The 19,235-nt window shown below is 47.8% G+C and overlaps 1 protein-coding gene and 1 long non-coding RNA gene across 4 annotated transcripts; one reads left to right on the forward strand and one right to left on the reverse strand.

Annotated features, from left to right (window-relative positions):
• Positions 1 to 1,095: 1,095 nt before the first annotated feature.
• On the reverse strand, positions 1,096 to 13,949 carry Trafd1 (TRAF-type zinc finger domain containing 1). Of its 2 annotated transcripts, none has more exons than XM_027414101.2 (12): positions 13,813 to 13,949; positions 12,204 to 12,261; positions 7,607 to 7,742; positions 7,476 to 7,529; positions 6,466 to 6,871; positions 5,712 to 5,918; positions 4,852 to 4,928; positions 4,036 to 4,266; positions 3,255 to 3,375; positions 2,462 to 2,768; positions 1,907 to 1,979; positions 1,096 to 1,775 (listed from the first exon to the last, which is right to left on the reverse strand). In XM_027414101.2, the coding sequence occupies exons 2-12, from the start codon at positions 12,248 to 12,250 to the stop codon at positions 1,722 to 1,724; spliced, it is 1,713 nt and encodes a 570-aa protein (XP_027269902.1). In that variant the 5' UTR covers positions 12,251 to 12,261; positions 13,813 to 13,949; the 3' UTR covers positions 1,096 to 1,721. The 2 variants fall into 2 exon arrangements, with proteins under 2 accessions (XP_027269902.1, XP_035299180.1); XM_035443289.1 differs by lacking the exon at positions 13,813 to 13,949 and adding an exon at positions 13,593 to 13,617.
• Positions 13,950 to 16,022: 2,073 nt separating this feature from the next.
• LOC103161889 lies at positions 16,023 to 18,853 on the forward strand. 2 transcript variants are annotated; one of them, XR_004769503.1, is made up of 3 exons: positions 16,023 to 16,205; positions 17,094 to 17,189; positions 18,553 to 18,853. It is a non-coding gene; the product is annotated as an uncharacterized LOC103161889 (long non-coding RNA). The 2 variants fall into 2 exon arrangements; XR_003485075.2 differs by lacking the exon at positions 18,553 to 18,853 and adding an exon at positions 17,282 to 17,595.
• Positions 18,854 to 19,235: the final 382 nt, after the last annotated feature.

The raw sequence follows: 19,235 nt of genomic DNA on the forward strand, positions 1-19,235 counted from the left end.
CCTCACTGGGCGATGGTGGCACACTCCTTTGATCCCAGCACTCAGGAGGCGGAGGCAGGCGGATCTCTCTGAGTTTGAGGCCAACCTGGTCAAGAGCAAGTTCCAAGACAGACTCCAAAATACAGAGAAACCCTGTCTCGAAAAATATAAATAAATAATGAAATTTGGGCTGGATGGTGGTGGCACTCGCCTATAATCCCAGCACTCGGGAGTCAGAGGCAGGTGTATCTCTGTGATTTCGAGGCCAGCCTGTCTACAGAGCGAGTTCCAAGACAGGCTCCAAAACGACACTAAGGATACACGAGAGTTTGGACAAGAACAGGAATGGCTTGGAACCATGGCTGTGAATACCAGATGACTGGGATAAAGCACAGGCTCCTGAGAATATGGGAAATCTTTATTTGTAGCTGTCCTCAGCTTGCTTTAGTTTTTAGAAGTACTTACACATGAAACTAAAAAGTGTATCCATGAGACATTCAGGACAGCAGATTACAAATCATCCACAAACCTATCTGCTGTCATTTTACATGTCTCATCCACATGGCATCCTGTGGGGTGAGAGTTCTACTTCCTGGCAGGCTCCAGCCTCACTCCTCTTTGAAGTCACAGAACAGCAGTGACACAGAAGCCCTTCACCTGAGAACGGCTTTTGTGAGCTAACCACCTTTTGTGGGTCTGGTGAGGTATGACTGAGTGGCATATCTGGCTACAGTATGTCTCACTGAGGACTGCTGACATTAGTGGCACAGTCACATGGTCACCCATGCTCCATCTATGGAGGTGGCAGTTCTTCCAGGAGTGCTGTAGCAGGACTGGTTGTCCTTCAAAGGCAGAGCTCCCTTTGGGATTCAGGATTTGTGTTTTGCTTCTAGGCCCCAACTTCCATAGTTGCAGTGAACCTTTGAGTTTGATCCAAAGGACAAATTTCGGAGGAAACTGCCAGCAATTAAGTTGAGGAGCAAAGGAGCCTATGCTGGATATCCAACAAAGAGCCCACTTCCTACAGTAGATTGTGAAGACTGCAAGTTCAAAGCCAGCCTAGGCTAAATGAGACTGCACACTCCACCACCTCTATAAAAGAACCACAAGCCTCAGTTGAGCTCTGGATACAAACTTTATTTCTATTACAAGGAAATAGATAATTAGAACAGTAAAATAAAACGGGAAGGGGCTGGAACCTCAGTCCTCATGAGGGCAGGCGTGGCCCTGGTGGGGGCATCGAGAACAAAGCAGTACATTCCCCATCAGGAACAGGGTGGTGAGTGACCCACAAGCACCAAAGTGGCCTCCAGTCCATGTGCGTGCATCTCAACTTGTCCCTAACATGCTGCAAACCCAAGCTCAGGCCCTTCCAGGGAGAGAATTGATTCACTGGTAGCTGAGATTCCCAGAACCCTCCTCTCTGTCCACCAGGACCACAAAGCACCAGAAGCAGTGGTGGTGATAGTCTGTCTAAGGATGGAGCCCTTATGAGCCAAGAGGGCCACAAATGCACTCATCTCACTACTGTCAAACAGTAGCAGCCAGGGTCTCCCAGCTAGCCCTCCCTCAAACCCAAACACGCACAGCACAATCTCAAAGACACAAAATGGCCATAACCTGGGAAAAATGAAAACCTGGAGTCTCTCCTCTTGACGAGCCTAAGAGGCAGTTGGACACTGCACCAGCACGCACGTGCCGCTAAGCATAGGGGTGGGCGGGAAGGGCCCCCATAGTCAGCATTACTCCTCCTCTTCCTCTGCATCCCCCGCTCCCTGTTGCTTTGGAGGCTTTGCCTGTTGCATATACAAGGGAAGACTAAGCAAGGAGAGTCCCAGACAGCTTTCCCCACAAAAAGCCATTAGGAGTTCAAGTTCTCAACTCACAACCCACCAGCCCCACCCATGTCTGCATCTGCCCAAGTTACCTTTGGGGCTCTGCTGTGGTAGCTGGCAGCTGTAGGGGTAACCCGAGAGCTCTGACCACCTTCACTCCTCCCGCTGCAGAAAAAGATCAGGAGTCAGCTTGCTGAGTGAGATGTGGGGACTGGAGGAGGAGACATCAGCACAACAAACCCCTGTGCACAGCAGATGTGGCAACACAGGCAAAATACAGACCCCGCAATGGAAGTGGGAGGAACAGTTAAAGCATGAGCCAAGCAAGCATGCGGTCTTGGGTTCCACCCCCAGCACCACTGCAGAAAAAGGCAAAGTCCTTTCTTGTCCTGTGGACCACGTTGGACTCATTGTATTAATTACTCTGCATGTGTGCAATGTATGCTGGTGTATATGGCGTTCAGAGGACAATTATGTGGACCTGGTTTTTCTGTTCTACCTAGGTGAATTCTGAGGATTCAACTCAAGTCATGAGGCTTTTACAGCAAGTGTTTTTACCCACTGAGCCATCTCGCTAGCCCCAGACTGCCCATTCATGCTCTCTTCAGCCACTATCAGCCCCCACCCATGCTGGGGCTGCTGCTTACCTAGCTCCATATCTCCCAGAGGGCCCATGAGGAAAAGAGGGCACAAGGTTTTCTGGATAGATATTTCGAATAGAGTGGATCACTGGAGCATGCCCAGATGCTACAGGCCCATTCTGGCTGCCCCGACTCTGCCCTCTATCCTGGCTGTCTGAGTTGTTGAGTTTCAGCACACGAGGAGGGCTAGGCTGGCACTCAGATCTGGGGTTACAGGTAGTCACATTGTTCATCGTTCTGCTGGGAGACAGCGAGCAGGTGGAGCCTTTTGCTGCTTCCTGCTTGACATCCATGTAGCCTGAAGATGGGTCTCCTGGGAAGAGAAGGCGGTGATGGCTTTAGGGGAAAGGCTACTCTAGCTGTTAGTGCTAGATTCAGGGAGACAACAGACAACTGCTCCCCATTAACAGCTGCGACTCTACATGCTGACTTCCCAACCCTCAAAGACAGCCTCCTAGATGAACAGCAAATGGATGCCACCAAACTCTGAAGGGTAATTAGTAACTGGCTTTGTGCTGGGATGTTTCAGAAACAGTTCTGTGCCCAGACAGACAATAATAAGGCAGTCAGGAGTCACATGTCACCACATTGACTCACAGCTATCTCTGAAGCCATAACCCTATAAAATCTGCACTGAGGACAGCTAGGGGTCATGTGGGGACCACTTAGCCTCAGAAGGTCCCCAGGAGACCTTCATGCATGCCAACTAGTGATGCAGGTAAGCCCCTAGAGAGATGAGAACTGGGAAGCAGGCCTGAGCCAGCAGTGCTGTGTAGCCTAGCTCAGCCCCAGCTGATACCCTGATGTTTGACCAGCCTCTTGGGCAGCTCTGGTGAAGTGTCTTCAGGCTGGGAATCCTGTGTAGGGATGCCCTCCATTGCATGGTGGTTTCCTGTGGCTGGGCGTTGATCACATTGGTCCTAAACAAAAAAACAAAAAATGAATGCTGAGATTATTGGGGAGAACAGCAGCAGGCTGTCCCATGGGGACACTGAGACAAAGAGGAAGCCAGACCCTGGGAATGGACCACCATTAGGGGCTCCCGAGGCTGGTTGAGAGGTGAGAAAAGGGCTTTGGCTGGAATGTTGGAGTGGTAGCTTATTCCTGTCTCCTAGAGGACAAACAGAAGGTGTGCCCTTGAAATCTGAGGTGTACAAAAAGCAAAGAAAAGTGATGCCTGCACTGCTGACTTCATAAAAAATGTGACTGAGGAGGAAAGAAAAGTATATTCCACAAACAGCCTGGAGCTCCAGACTGGAAAACTGGAAAAGGACTTTAGAGTATGTAATGTAGCCCCTTTCCTTCCAGAGGCTCACGTGAGTAGAACCAGGCTAGCACATGGAAAGCCGGAACTGGAGCCCAAGTCCCATGGACACAACTCTCCAATAGCATGACAGGAGAGCCTCCACTCTCAGGGGATGCCCCTCATCCCTCTGCTCAAATGCAGTCTCAGATGCAGATGCCATGGTCTCAGCTGCTAGAAATCAGGGCTCTTGAGGGCAAAGTGAGGGTGGAGAGCATCAACTGCCCTCCCAGATGACCCACAGGGACACCAGAGGGCAGCCTCCAGGGACTCTCACCTGATGGTGGAACAGCACCTCCTCTTCCAGCTGCACCCCACAGAACTCACAGGGGATGATGATGCTCTCTTCCACAGCAGCTGTGTTGCTCATGCCCACTAAAGTGTCTAATTGGTTACTTGTGGCCTGCTGTAGAAAGTTCTGGAAGATGACACCAGGATCCTCTACCCCCCTGATGGAAGAGCTGCCAGTATTGAGTGAACGTAAGGCATGTGAAGGGTTGCAGCTTGTCTGTCATTCAAAAAACATGTTAAAAAATGAAAAGAGGTTAAGGAAAAATTATACTGCTAAAACATTTTCTCTAAGAAACTCCTTTGACCCCCCTAAGTGTGGTGCTGGAGAGGCCAGAGAGCACCACAGCACCTCCATGATCTGCTGTTCTCTACTGCACCCGCACCATCACACACCGCCCATGACCACATGATAAAACAAAGGCCAAATAGTCTTTTTATCCTTGTTAAAGGCCCAAACAATAGATGTATTCAAAGTGTTTGACACAATTTCTGAGAGCAAGGTATGTCCCTTTACCAAAGCTGAGACTAGTTGGCACCTGATAAATGCGGGCCTAGGCTCAGTACACAGACCAAGTACAAAGGGAAACATGGCCCCCTTATAACCAGGCACAGTGCTATATGCCACTTGGGACGATTCGCAGAAAGGTCATTTGAGCCTAAGAAGATGAGGCTGAGTGCTGCAGCCATATGGTAGCAGTAGTTACACCTCACCATAGGCACTGTGGTCACAAGGCCTCTGGTGGCTTGTGCCAGTGAGCACAGCCTGCTCACCTTCCTGTCTGAAGCTGTCAAGAATACACACCTGGTGGTCAATGAGCAGCTCCTCTGGGTACAGCTCCTCACAGAACTCACAGGGCAGCAGAGTCTCGTCAGCTGCACCTGCCGCCACAGGAACAAGAAGTGCAGTCAATCTTTTCACCTTAGGGGATCTGTCACACAAGTCTGACTTGGGGCAAGAGGGCTGCTGAAGTGCCATGAAAAGGACACAAAATAAACTCTTGTTTCAGGGGAGGGTTCACAGGACAAAGAAATTCTCTAAGTTTGGGAAAGACTGTGTGGAAAAAGGACGCTATTTTTGTTTTGTTTTGGTTTTTGGTTTTTTCGAGATAGGATTTCTCCTATCTCCTTTGGAGGCTGCCCAGGAACTCACAGAGATCCGCCTGCCACTGCCTCCCTAGTGCTGGATTAAAGGCATGCGCCACCAATGCCCAGCACGTGCTGCAATACCCAGCACTAATACTCTTATTTATTTTAAATTTGTGTTTGTACTGGGAGATGGTACAGCCATGCCATGGGGCTCACGTGGTATCAAAGAACAACTTATGGGAGTTGGTTCCAAACCCAGGACCCTGGTCTTGGCAACAAGTGCCTCTACCCACTGAACTATCTCACAGCCCAGTATTTCAATTTTATATGAGTAATGTAAGACTAACAGAAACTGTGGTGACAGGGAGGGGCTGGAGAGACCCCTCCATGGTTAAGAGCACTTGCTCTTCTTGCAGAGGACCTAGGTTCTCTTCCTGGCACCTGAACTCCAGTTCTGGGTACTTCTGGCCTCCCAAGGCACTGAATGCACATGGTGCACATGCATACAAACAAGCAAAACAGTCATAAAAATTAAATAACAAAAAAATGTAGTCTATGCAGAATAAGCAAACCTACCCTTTATGTCACTCAGAGAAGTGGGCCCACCATGTGCTGGGTCAGCCTCAGGCACAGACCCCCAGAAGCCCTGTTCTGCCATGCTGGAGGCCTGTCCTTCATTCTGCAGACTCAGGGCCAACATGAAGTCCAAGTGTGCATTATTTTCACCACTCTCTTTTGGGGACTGCCGGCTTCTATTCCTTTCTTGCCTTTCTTGTTCTTCAACTGGGAAGAAAACGACTCATTAGCACATTAGAGATTGCCACCATCCATGCCTGACAAGCTGTCAAACTAACAGAAACCTGCAGGCCCACTAGCAACCTCTGCCTTCAGAGACCTCTGAACCTGACATCTGCATAAGACAACACTCCATTAGGATCAAAAACAAATGACTAGTCAGCAGTGTTACTTAGACAGGCACTGTGCTAAACACTGCTCACATCTTATCTGCACTATGATTAAACAGTCAGGCTGCCTAGACAACCTGAGCCTCACCACTCCCTGTGCTGGTGAGCCCTGCTAACAACCTGAGGGCATGCTGCAGGTGCCTCAGGGACTAAGGACACTGTGAGGCCTACCACATCAATCCTAACAGCAATAGCATATGACAAGGTTCCATCATTCCTGCTGTACAGGCAAATCTGGTATCCTTGCCAGTGTCACCCGTGACTGTCATGTTTCTAACATCTAGATCTACTGGCTCCAAGGTCCTGTTGCCCTTTGTCTAGAACTGTGGCCTTACTCCCATTTTCTATGGCTAAGCCCAACTCACACAGATTATTCTGAATTGGAAAATGGGCTGTAGTGTTCCTCTGGCTGATAGGCCTACTGTGGAAAGGGTCCGACTCAAAGGCTCTCAGGGGCCTTCCAGGGAGTCTCATGGGAGGGTCCAGGGCCTCAATTTGTCTGAGGAGCTGGGATGCAATCCAGATTCCATCCTGATTCCAAGGCTCATCGTAGGCATCAGGAGGGAGGGCAGCCTCATTTTTCTTTTCCTCCTCCACTCGCCCACAGACTTCAGGGTGAGTCTTCAGCTCTTTCACAAGCACATTGCGCCCACAGCTGCCACACAGCTCTGTCCGGGCACCACAGTAATCTTCGTGCTCCTTCAGCTTGAGAACAGAAAGCTCCAGATCACAGTGCTGGCAGACAGCAAGCCGCAGAGGACACTCAGTTTCCTGCAAGGCAAGGTGGGAAGGCACTTATTATATGCAGAGATGCTGGAGTTCAACACAGGGCAAGAAAACTAAGTATCTACTTCAGGCTTCTCCTCCAACCCTGGCTGGAAGGCTATGCTGTCTAGGAATTATGAGCTGCAGGACATGTGTGATGGATTTGCAATAAAGGTGCTTGCGGCCAAAGCTGGCAGCCTGAATTTGAGATCCAGGACCTACATAGTAGAAGAACCGACTCCCACAAGTTACCCTGACACCACATGTGCACTGTGGCACACACACAGCCCATTACACACACTAACTAAAAACAACTAAAAAATTAAAGGAAAAGCCAATTTTCAACAGAGAATAAGCCACAGAATAGGTTAATCCCATTGGACAGATAGACTTGGTTCCAAAGGGGGAAAAACAAAGTTCCAAAGGGAGGGAGTACAGGAGCTAGACAATCCCATCTGGCAGGAGTCAGCCAAAGTTTCACCTGGGCCCTGAGCCTGGGTCTACATGAGAGCTGGTGAGAACAGGCTGTGTACAGGGTTTCTTGCTGCATGTGGCTCTGGTCTCAGCAGGCCTGGCCCCAGAAATCCCTCCTTCCCAGGGTGAGACTAACCATATGCTGCTTTAACTGTCTCTTCTCCAACTTCTTGTTACATTTGCATGTCACCTAGGATGAAAAGAATCAGTCAAGTGGCTCTGTAACAACATGCTCTCCCATTGCACATCTGGGAATGGGCAGTTCACCTGACAGTGTTCTGTGGCCATGTGAACGTCCATGTCGGATTTGGGGAATGGCTCCTTGCAGACAGGGCACACACCAATGTTCCTCTGACAGTGGATTTCATGGATGGTAAAATTAAACACGGGGATTTCCTTTTTGCTACAGAAATAAGCCAAAGAAAAAGGCAAGTATTACTAAGTGATCGATGACTTTTCTCACACAGTGGCAGCACATGGACACCTGTCCTGTAGGTCTTTGTCTCCATTAACCATTTGGTTTTGTGTTTGTCTTTTCACAAAGGATCTCATGTAGCCCAGGCTGGCCTCAAGTCACTATGCAGGTGTGGACCACCATGCCCTGTTTTTTTTTTTTTAAACATGTTAACCAGTTTATTAGAGGCCCGGTAGAGTAGGGAGACTAAGAGAGAAGAGAAACAGGGGTAATGGCTGACCGCCATGGCCGGTCACCATAGAGAAGCAGAGCACGTAGGTGAAAGAGAGCGAAGAAGAGAGAGAGTAAAGAGTGAGTGTAGAGAGCTCCCTGCTTGTTTTTTGAGACAGGTTCTGGAACACAGACTGTCCTCAAATTCATAGTAACCTTCCTGCCCTAGCTTACTGAGTATTGAAAATGGAGGTATTGGGGCTAGAGAGATGGCTCAAAGGTTAAGAGCACTGGCTGTTCTTCCAGAGCACCTAAGTTCAATTCCCAGGAACCACATGGTGGCTCACAATCTGTAATGAAATCTGGCACCCTCTTCTGGCCTGCGGGCATACAGACAGATGCTGTATACATATCAATAATTAAATCTAAAAAATGTTAAAAAAAAAAAGAAAATGGAGGTATGGCCTACCTTGCCTGGCTAACAATTTTTATTTCTGTTTATTTGCTACTGTTTTACTTTTGAGACAGGTTCTTGTTAGTGTAGCTTTGGTTGGCCTGGAACTCCTTCCTCAGCCTCTTAATTTCAGGGAGCCTTCTAACCCTGATACTTCCATGTCCTGGAATGTTAGATACCATATGAAAAGAGGTAACCACAAGAAATTTCAGGGGCTGATGAGATGGCTCAGTGAACGAAAGTATTTGTTGCCAAGCCTAGCAACCTAAATTTGATCTCCAGGATCCACATGGTAGGTAGAAAGAGAACTGATTCCAAAAAAGTGCGCCACCATTGCCCAGCACAGTTTTATTATTATTATTATTTTTTACATGCATGTATGTATGGGTATGTACACATGAGGGCAGGTGCCTGTGGAGACCAGAGGCGTGTGATTCCCAGAGCTGGAGTTACAGGCGATGAAAACAATTCCTCACACAGGCCAGCAGGTCAGTTTGCCATGCTAAGCTTTTTCTTTTAGTTGCTCTGCTCTGGGTAACCTTGTTTTCACCAGCTTCTCCCTTGTGCTGCTTGAACTCCCTTAGCACAGTTATTTATACACAGTCCCAGGCCTCAGACTCCTTCAAATTAGAACAGACTGAAAATCAGGATGTTTCAGCCAAATGTCATTTTGCTTCTCAAATCACATTTTCTTATTTTATCCATGCCAATGATGATGGAGCCACTGACCTACACAGATATGCAAATGATGCTTGGAGTCTAAAGTGGCAGGTAGGGAGCGCCAGTAGAAAGCCACTCTCTAAAATGTGCCCTTTATCCCTGAGGGCAGGTCTAGCAGCCACAGCTCTGCTCAAAGCTGAACAGAGGAAAGCAGCAGAGAAGTGCTTTGCTCACACCCTCGCCAGCAGAGCAGTCTCTCCTTCAGCATCCCCTCCACCGCCTTGTGGTATGTGAAGCACAGAACACACACACCGTGATGCAGCTCTGCTTGGTAGCTACAGTGCTTGCTGTGCCAGCACAACACCTGAGTTTAGATTCCCAGGCACATGTAAAAGCCAGGTGTCATGGCAGAGACAGGCATATTTGGGGCTTGTGACCAGCCAATCTTGCTGAAATGGCAAGACACCCGCCACACATGTACACACATGCACACATCTTCTTTTGTTTTCATAAGTGTTAGTGAAGAGGCTGGAACAATGGCTCAGAGGATAAGATCGCTCACTCATTGCTATTGCATAGGACCCAGGGTCAGTTCCCAAAACTACAGGGTAGCTCACTATCACATGTAACTCCAGTCCCAGGGGATCCAGCACTCTCTTCTGGTCACCATAGGCACGAGGCACACACATATATGCAGACAAACCATTCACACACATAAATTAAACAAATCTTGAGAGAATGTATGTGTATTAGTGGAGCCAGGAACAGTGATGCATGCCTATAATCCTAGCACTCAGGAGACAAAGGTGAGAAAATCATAACTTGCAGCTACACTAGGCTACAAACCAAACTCAAAGCTACTCAAACCTTGTTTCAAAAGAAAAAAAAAAAAATCCTTGTCTCAAATGAAGAGGGAAATTCTTGAGAAAGCCACACCAGGAAGCAGCTACTCTCACCTACCTGCCTACTTCTTATTCCAGTAGGCAAAGGCACAGCAAGATGGAAATAGAAAACCAAGTCCCACAAGATGTCCTCTGACCATGGGTGTGAAGTAGCACTCACATCTCACATAAAAAATATACATACATACATACATACATACATACATACATACATACATTTCTCTTTCAACATTTGGGTTAAAAACATGAAAATACTAAGCTTAGCATTCAAGACTGTGTGGCACAGACCTCACCAGAGTCTTTAACCATGACATGATAACAATTAAACATGGCTGCCTTAGGAGTTTGTTTCCTGTCCCAGGTTTAATGCCCTGCACGGAAAGGAAAAAAGGGGGGAGTGAAGACCCATGGTGTCATATGTCTTTAATCCCAGTCCTCTGGTCTGCTGCTTCCAGAGAAGCCCTGGGTTTGCTGCCCAGTACTGGAAAAGAAGAGTTAATACTGTAGCTCCAAACAGTAGGAAGCTAACACCTTCGAAACCAGAAAGTAAAGATAGAAGGTCTATATCTTTGGCTATTTGCTGAGTTTGAAACTAACCTGAGTTACATGAACCACTGCAAAAAGAAAAGCCCAGCATGTGACTCATTGTTGTCATCCCAAGAGCTCTGGAGGCTACATGTCCAATCCCAGACCAGCCTGGGCTACATAGCAAGACCCTGTCTTCAAACACTCCCCACATCAGAAAGAAAAGAAAAAGTCCATCCTGTTAACTTTTCCACCACCCAAGCACTCCAAGCCAGCATCTGAGACCACTCAGGGAAATCCTTCCTTTCACCACACTGGCAGAGAGAGATGGACTTTTGAGTTCAATGCCATCCTGGTCTGCAGAGAGTTCAGGCCAGCCAGTGAGACCCTGTCTCAAAAAGAAAAAAAGAGGAGGAGCAGGAGCAGGAGGAGGAAGAGTAAGAGGAGGAGGAGGAGGAGGAAGAGGAAAAGAAAGAAGAAGAAGAAGAAGAAGAAGAAGAAGAAGAAGAAGAAGAAGAAGAAGAAGAAGAAGAAGAAGAAGAAGAAATAAAATAGCATACTTTGGGGACATATAAAAAAGCAGTTGGCTTCTTATATGTGTATAAACGCTGTAGGGGCTCAATAATAGAGTGTGCCTACCAAACATAAGGCTGTGCACAATCCCAACCTCTACCTTTCCCCACCTTCAAAAAGAGTGAAGATCCAAACGAATCCAATGGGCTTTTTGGGTTTTTTGTTTGTTTCTTTTCTTTTGAGATGGGACTACCTGTATAAGCCTCTGTAGACCAAGCTGTCCTGGAACTCACAAAGATCTTGCTGCCTCTGCCTCCTGAGAGCTAGGATCAAGGCATGTACCACTCAGCTCCAGTGTTTTTTTTTTTTTTTTTTTTTTGGGTGTTGGTTTTTTCGAGACAGGGTTTCTCTGTGTAGCTTTGGAGCCTATCTGGCACTCGCTCTGGAGACCAGGCTGGCCTCGAACTCACAGAGATCCGCCTGCCTCTGCCTCCCGAGTGCTGGGATTAAAGGCGTGCGCCACCAACGCCCGACTTTTTTTGTTTTGTTTTGTTTTGTTTTGTTTTTCAAGACAGGGTTTCTCTGTGGCTTTGGAGGCTGTCCTGGAACTAGCTCTTGTAGACCAGGCTGGTCTCGAACTCACAGAAATCCGCCTGCCTCTGCCTCCCAAGTGCTGGGATTAAAGGTGTGCGCCACCACTGCCCGGCTCTCAAGTTGTTTTTTTTTGTTGTTGTTGTTGTTTTTATTCTATCTATGGTTGCTTTACCTGCATGCATGTCTGTACACATGTGTGCCCGGTGTCCAGAGAGGCCAGAGGCCTTTGGATCTCCTAAAACTAGAGTTTCAGATGGTTGTGACCCACTGGGCACTGGAGACCAAACCTGGGTCCTCTGCAAGAGCAGGCAGTGCTCTAACCACTGAGCCATCTCTCCAGCCCAAGTCCTATCTTGCTAAGTCAAAATTCATTAAGGGCAGGACAGAGCCCCAAGTCCCAGCTCCATCCATTCCAATCTTTAGTACACCAGAGAAACTTCCCTGTCAAGTCCTAAACCATTCACCCAAATAGTTAAAAGGCTTGAGTTACAATGACTTACACCGTTTAGGGTCACAACCTGCAAATAAAATACCCAAGTCTTTACAGAGCTGCCATGGCCTCATGTCAGACCTTCAGATTCCATGTCTTACCAGTTGTCACACAGCCGGGCAGCCTGGTCATCTGCAAACTCAGCCATCTTAGCTCTTCCTGACAAATGCAAAGGAAGAGGTATCACTTTCTGTTTCATTTCTGCTTTAGGGATGACATGCAAGAGAATGAAAACTTGGGGCATTCCTTCTCATTTTTCTTGAATTTCCAACTTAAAAAATACTTACAAAAAAGCTTACAATACAAAGACCTCCTTTATGCCCTTCAGTCAACTGCAGCAAAAGTTAACATTCTTAAATCCTAATATTAACTTTAAAAATAACTAACTAATCTACAGACTTTATCCAGATGGCAGTGAGGCCACCAACCCCTTTTCTGGTTCAGTTTCAGCCCTGGGACAAATAAAGCACTTAGATGTTGCTCCTCACTCTGACTTCAAAGTGCTCTAGTTTTTCTCTCTCACGGCTAATTCAGCTAGTTAGTACTAGCTATTGGCTAGTTATTTTGTAGAAAAACCTTCAGTCTGGGTTTGTCTGATGTTTTCTTGGGATTAAACTCATGCTATACTTTTGGCAGGGGTACATCGACGTGAGGAACCTAGGCTGGGGCTCAGGTGGTACAGGGCCCTGTGTTCCCTGACCAGCCATAAAACTGGGCATGATGGTACATGCCTGTAATCTTACCACTAGGGAAATGGGGGCAAAAAAAAAAAAACAACAAAAATCAAAAATTCAAAACCTTCTTGGCAACATGGTTAGTTAAGTTCAAAACCAACTTGGGATACATTATACCCTATTAAAAAAATAAAAGCCAGGCAGTGGTGGCTCACGTCTTTAATCCCAGCACTCAGGAGGCAAAGGCTGTTGGGTCTCTGTGAGTTCGAGACCAGCCTGGTCTACAAGTGCTAGTTCCATGGCAGCCCTCAAAGCCACAGAGAAACCTTGTCTCAGAAAACCAAAAAAAAAAAAAAAAAAAAAAAAAAAAAAAAAAAAAAAAGCAACAGAGAGCTCATGTTGGTACATCGTATTAAAAGGAAAAAGGAACAGGATGACTTGTGACGCTACCTACTTAGTTGAGATGGGGCCTACCATGTTTTTTCTCTGTCAAATTTGAAGCCCTCCCACCCGGGCACGCCAGGCAAAGGCGATCCGCTCCAGCCCTTTCTCTTGCAGCGCCAATGTTTACATCACTCCTTCCCTTGACACAAAAATAGATGTAGGTACTGACTGCTAACAAGGGGCCAGGCTGATCTGGACACTGTCAAGTCACCTGCCATTCTCGGTACCCTGGCAACTGAGCCTATTTAACGAATTAAAGAGTCCAATGTAGCAGAGCCTGGAAAACAAGCAATGAAACTAGGTAACCTAAGGTGAGTGTCTAAGTGAAACCTCGCAGACAAAGCGGGCTGCCGGGCGGACGGACCGACGGACCTCTGTCGACAGCGGGGAAGGCTCTGCGAGCGGGAGGCCCGGGGAGGCGGAGGCAGGCCGGGCCACACGCCACGGCGGCGCCTCGGGGAGCGGCCGCTCTGCTCTCCGCGGGCCGGAGCGGTTGGAGCGGGCCGGGCCTCCGCCTCCGCCCCCCGCCGCGAGCCTCGGCCTCGGCCGCCGCCACCCGCCCCGCCTCGCCCCACCCCCCGCCCACGTTCACCTCGGAGCCCAGCGGGAACGCCGCCGCCACAGCCGCCTCGGCCGCCCCGCGCCAACAACGGCCCAGCCACCGGGCCGCTTCCCACCGTCGCCGAGGGGCACGCCCATTGGATGGCCGTGAGGCAATACAGGACACCTACTGGACGGCAGCGCTGCCGCTCTCTCTGGTCCGCCTCCTCATCCCCCATTGGCTCACGGCGCTCAGGGGCGGGGCTTCTCACATCTGGAAGCCGACCTCTCTGCCGGCTCGTGCATTGATTGCCTGACTAATACTGGGCAAACATTCCCGATGTGCCCAATAAGACGGTGAGTGGCGTTTGTGCTTTGTCATGGGCTGTTAATAGCCACTCGCCATCCTTGTCATTAACGCTTCCTCGTGCCAGACCTCTTGGAGGCGCCGGAGACTCCTATGTGACAGCAAAGTCTCCTGCCTTGGTGGAGCATCTCATACCTAATGGATACAAAAGGGAAAATTCTAAGTCTAACCTGGCATATAAACTGCAAAGGGCACACCTAAGCTGTGTGGATGGGGAGATGATGGCTCCACAGTTAGGAGCGCTTGCTGTCCTTATAGAGGACCCGACTTTGGGTCTCAGCACAACAGGTGCTTCACAACCTCCTCAACCTCCTTTTTTTTTTTTTTTTTTTTTTTTTTTGGTTTTTGGTTTTTCGAGACAGGGTTTCTCTATGTAGCTTTGGAGCCTATCCTGGCACTCGCTCTGTAGACCAGGCTGGAACTCACAGAGATCTGCCTGCCTGGGATTAAAGGCATGTGCCACACGGTCTGGAAATAAAATGTTTTTAAAATGTAACAGAAAAGCAGAGCACAGAAGCTCGAACCTTTAATCCCAGCACTCTGGCCTCAACTGCCTATGCACCAAGGATGACCTTAAACTCAATATCCTCCTGCCTCCATCTCCCAAGTACTGGGTTTGCAGGCTTATGCTACCTCACCCATATAATTGCTGTATGTTTTTATTTCTTTCAAATATTTGAAATTAGAACTGTGGGCTCAGCCAGGTTGGTGGCACACACCTTTAATCCCAGCACTTGGGAGACAGAGGCAGGTGGATCTCTGTGAATTCGAAGCCAGCCTGGTCTACAAGAGCTAGTTCCAGGACAGCCTCCAAAACTACACAGGGAAACCCTGTCTTGGAAAAAAAAAAAAAAAAGGAAAAGAAAAAAGAACTATGGGCTCACTGTTGGCTCTGCTGCTGTCATTACCCATGTTTCTGGGGTTTGTTTTGTTTTGTTTTTAACTGGCAAACCTTTTCCGAAGGTGACGGCAACATTTAACATTCCCATCGGGAGGGGAGGAAAGTTCCAGATGCCCCACATGTTCCCAACGTGATATAAATACATTCAGAAGAAATAAACAAGAGAATGGCAGCCCTGTCTCCTGGAAACAACTCACTACCCTCCCTGTGAAAGTGACTCAGAGGCTCCTTTGAATTCCGAGTTTACAGGGGAAAGAAAGGACAGCCCAGGACGCAGACCAGCCCAGGCTCTGCTTAACCGTTTGGATTTGTTAAAAATTAAAGTTGTGGGCTCAGTGTGGTGGCAAACACATTTAATTCCAGCACTAGAGAGGCTGAGACAGGAAAATCTCTGAGTTCTAGGCCAGCCTGGTTTACATAGTGAGACCCTATGTCCAAAATAAATAAATCAACAGCCTGAGCTGGTGGTGCCCACTTTGTTCCCACACTCAGGAGGCAGAAGCAGAGGAGTCTCGGGGAGTTTAGGACAGCCAGAGCTACATAAAGAGACCCTGTCTAAAATAAACAAACACATGAACGGAGAAGGGGGCTGGTAGAGAAAAGGAAAGGGAACAGTAGAAGGGAGGTTGCAAGAGGGTAAGCCAGGGTGGACATGATCAAATACAAATACACGTGTGAAAATGTCAAAACGAAACATATGCTACTAAAAGCATTTAAAATTAATATCTGGTCTTGGATAGCCCTCTGTCTCCACATGTGTAGCAGATTAACTGAATCTGAATGTCATAATCTAAACATCTCTCCTGGCTCTGCCTGCTTCAACACTGACTGTGGAATTTGGATAAAGCCCCAGGGTAGGTGGTGCCCTGCCTTTCCCAGCCCAGCCAGGCTCAAGGCTCTGTCACGCTGAGGGAGGGAGCACCTAGCCAAGGCTGTCATGCCTCCTACCCCCCACACTGGCTACTATCCACCCCAACCCCCACCTCAGCTCAAGGCTCCAGGCTCTCCCTGACAGGAAGCTTCTGCTCCTGGTTCTTGCTGCTGGCCACTTCCCTTCCTCCCTCTGACTTCCCAGCAGCTGCTGAGATTTGCAGACCGCTCGCTGACCTGGTGCCCAGCTTGGACTGGACAAGGACTCACTTCGGAAAAGTCTGTACCCTCGACGAATTACAGCAAGGTGCCTGTGGGGTTTAACTCCAGTTTCTTCCAGTTGATGCTTTTGTTTTTTGCTGCCTTCGAGATAGGCATTAAAAGTTACGTCCTGCCGGGCGTTGGTGGCGCTCGCCTTTAATCCCAGCACTCGGGAGGCAGAGGCAGGCAGATCTCTGTGAGTTCGAGGCCAGCCTGGTCTCCAGAGCGAGTGCCAGGATAGGCTCCAAAGCTACACAGAGAAACCTTGTCTCGAAAAACCAAAAAAAAAAAAAAAAAGTTACCGTCCTAGCCAGGCAGCAATGGTGCATGCCTTTTAATCCCAGCACTTGGGAGGCAGAGACAGATGGGTCTCTGTGAGTTCGAGGCCAGCCTGGTCTACTGAGTGAGTTCCAGGACAGCCAACGCTGTTACACAGAAAAACCTTGCCTTGAAAATAAGAATAAGAATAAGAATAAGAATAAGAAGACATGAACCACCATGCCAGACTTCAGATTTGTTATAGAACAGAATTCCCTTTTTAAATGTATTTTAGAAGCTCAGTGGTTAAGAGCACTGACTGCTCTTCCAGAGGACCTGGGTTCAATTTCCCGCACCCACATGGCAGCTTATAACTGCTTGTAACTTCGGTTCCAGGAGATCCAACACCCTTACACACACAAACGTGCACATAAAATGAAATAAAAAAGAAATACCAAATTTTGATGTATTTTATTCATTAGTGCTTGCGTTGTGTGTAATAAGGATGATGTTGGTGTGGAGTTGGGCATGAATGTGGAGGTCAGAGGACATTTTTTATGAATCATTTCTCTCCTTCCACCATGTGGCCTGAACCCTGGTCGTCAGGCTTGGCAGCAAGCACCTTCATCCTGGGAGCCATCTTGCCAGCCCCAGATTCCTTTGTATTCTCTATCAGGGAGTGACTTTCTGGATCCCTGGCAATGCAAGTAGTACTCCACCCTAGAGACCTTCTCATCTTCTACCTGCCTTCTCCAAAACTGCTGGGACAAAGGTACGATTGGTTTGTGTTATTTTACATTTTATTGGAGCATAATTACAATAAAGTTCATAACTTTTTATTACATTTATTTATTTACATGGCAGGAGCATGTCCATGGTATATCTGGAGGCCAGAAGATAACTGCCGGAGTTGCTTTTCTCCCTCCAAGCCCTTTTACCCAGGGAGCCAACTTTGCTAGCCCCCTATAGTACATAAATTCTTAGTTTAATGCCCAATGCAAAATTTACATAAAGGCTCCATTGGGCCATATTCATACCATATAATTTCACCATTTCTGGTGTGCCAAATGTGACAACCTTTTTTAGGAAATGTATTAGCTGAGCAGTGGAGGAAGGCAGATCTCTGAGTTCAAGGTCAGCCTTGTCTACAGAGTGAGTTCCAGAACATCCAGGGCTACACAGAGAAACCTTGTCTTTTTTGGGGGGTGGGGGGTGGGGAGGTGCTCAAGACAGGGTTTCTCTATGGCTCTGGAGGCTGTCCTGTAACTTGCTCTTATAGACCAGGCTGGTCTTGAACTCACAGAGATCCCCCTGCCTCTGCCTCTGGAGTGCTGGGATTAAAGGTGTGTGCCACCACTGCCTGGCTAAGAAACCCTATCTTGTAAAACCAAAAAAAAAAAAAAAAAAAAAAGAAGAAGAAAGGAAGAAAGAAATGTATTCACAGTAACGTGTCCAAACCATTCCTGTTTACAATCTAATTGTAAACACTCTTGTTAGCCCCCAAAGAAAGTGTCCATCACTGCCTTTGCCCTTTATCTCCATTAACTTCTGCTTCTCAGGGCTTGCCTGTACATTTCTTATGAAAAGCATAAAACCAGCACAACTTTGTGGCTGGATTTATTTGATTTATTATTATTTGTGTGTGAGTATATGTATAAGTATGTAATGTGTGTGCGTGTGTGTATATGTGTGTATAAGTATGTGTGTGTATATATGCACACATCCATGCCTTTATTCTTAATTACAAAAAAAAATAAGAGCTGGGGGCCTCAGATCTCTGTGAGTTCGAGGCCAGCCTGGTCTCCAGAGCGAGTGCCAGGATAGGCTCCAAAGCTACACAGAGAAACTCTGTCTCGAAAAACAAAAAACAAAAAACAAAACAAAAAAAAAAGCTGGGGGCCTTCTTACTTGCTGTGTGTGGTTGCTGCTGTTTTTGTTTGTTTGTTTGGTTGGTTTTGGTTTTCCTAGACAGGGTTTCTCTGTGGCTTTGGAGGCTGTCCTGGAACTTGCTCTTGTAGACCAGGCTGGTCTCGAATTCACGGAGATCCGCCTGCCTCTGCCTCCCGAGTGCTGGGATTAAAGGTGTGTGCCACCAACGCCCGGCGTTTGTTTAATGGTCTCAATCTGTACCTCAGGCTGGCCTCAGACTCAAGGCAGTCCTCCTGCCTCAGCCTCCCAGACACTGAGATTCCAGGTGTGAGGTACCATGCTCAGCCTGAGCACTTCATGATAGCAATGTATCACATCCATCGCACTTATCTGTCAGACCTTTGGGTAAGTTCAATGTCTCAGTCGATATTTGTCTCTCTCTTGTCTGTCTGTCTGTCTGTCCCTCTTTCTCTCTCTCTTTGTCTTCCTCTTTGATTTCTCCTGAGGTGCTTCTATATACAGCCTTAGCTGGCCTGGCATTCACTATGTAGGCCAGGTTGAACTTGTTGAGAGCCCTCTCCCTCTGCCTCCCAAGAGCTGGTGGTACATGTGTGTACCACCACAGCTACATAGTGCTGGGGCTTGAACCCAGCTCTTCACAGCTGCTGGGCAAACACTCTATCCACTGAGCTGCATTTACAGCCTCTTTTCCTCCTTTCTTTTCTGTGCTGGAGGTCACAAGCTATGCAGTGCACTGAGTGCCTTCCTCAGCCCTTGTTATTTTCATAGTCATGGGACTATCTATTATTGCTGGGGACATAGTTGGGAAACCACTACTAGAAGCCGGTTTCCTTTTGGAGGTGCTAAGCTCTGGAACATTCTATGGGTGTGTCCTCAGGCCCTGAAATGCAATATGAACGTTATTTTACCAGTTCTGAAGCGTAGAGCT

Source organism: Cricetulus griseus, chromosome 4, assembly GCF_003668045.3.
Source record: "Cricetulus griseus strain 17A/GY chromosome 4, alternate assembly CriGri-PICRH-1.0, whole genome shotgun sequence".
NCBI classification, from domain to species: domain Eukaryota; kingdom Metazoa; phylum Chordata; class Mammalia; order Rodentia; family Cricetidae; genus Cricetulus; species Cricetulus griseus.

Excerpts from the sequence above, each read along its gene's own strand:
- Trafd1 (XM_027414101.2), bottom strand. The coding sequence starts at position 12,250 with ATGGCTGAGTTTGCAGATGACCAGGCTGCCCGGCTGTGTGACAACTG. Across the intron at positions 7,743-12,203 it reads GCCCGGCTGTGTGACAACTG|CAAAAAGGAAATCCCCGTGT; the intron begins GTAAGACATGGA and ends TTATTTCTGTAG. Across the intron at positions 7,530-7,606 it reads TGGCCACAGAACACTGTCAG|GTGACATGCAAATGTAACAA; the intron begins GTGAACTGCCCA and ends TTTTCATCCTAG.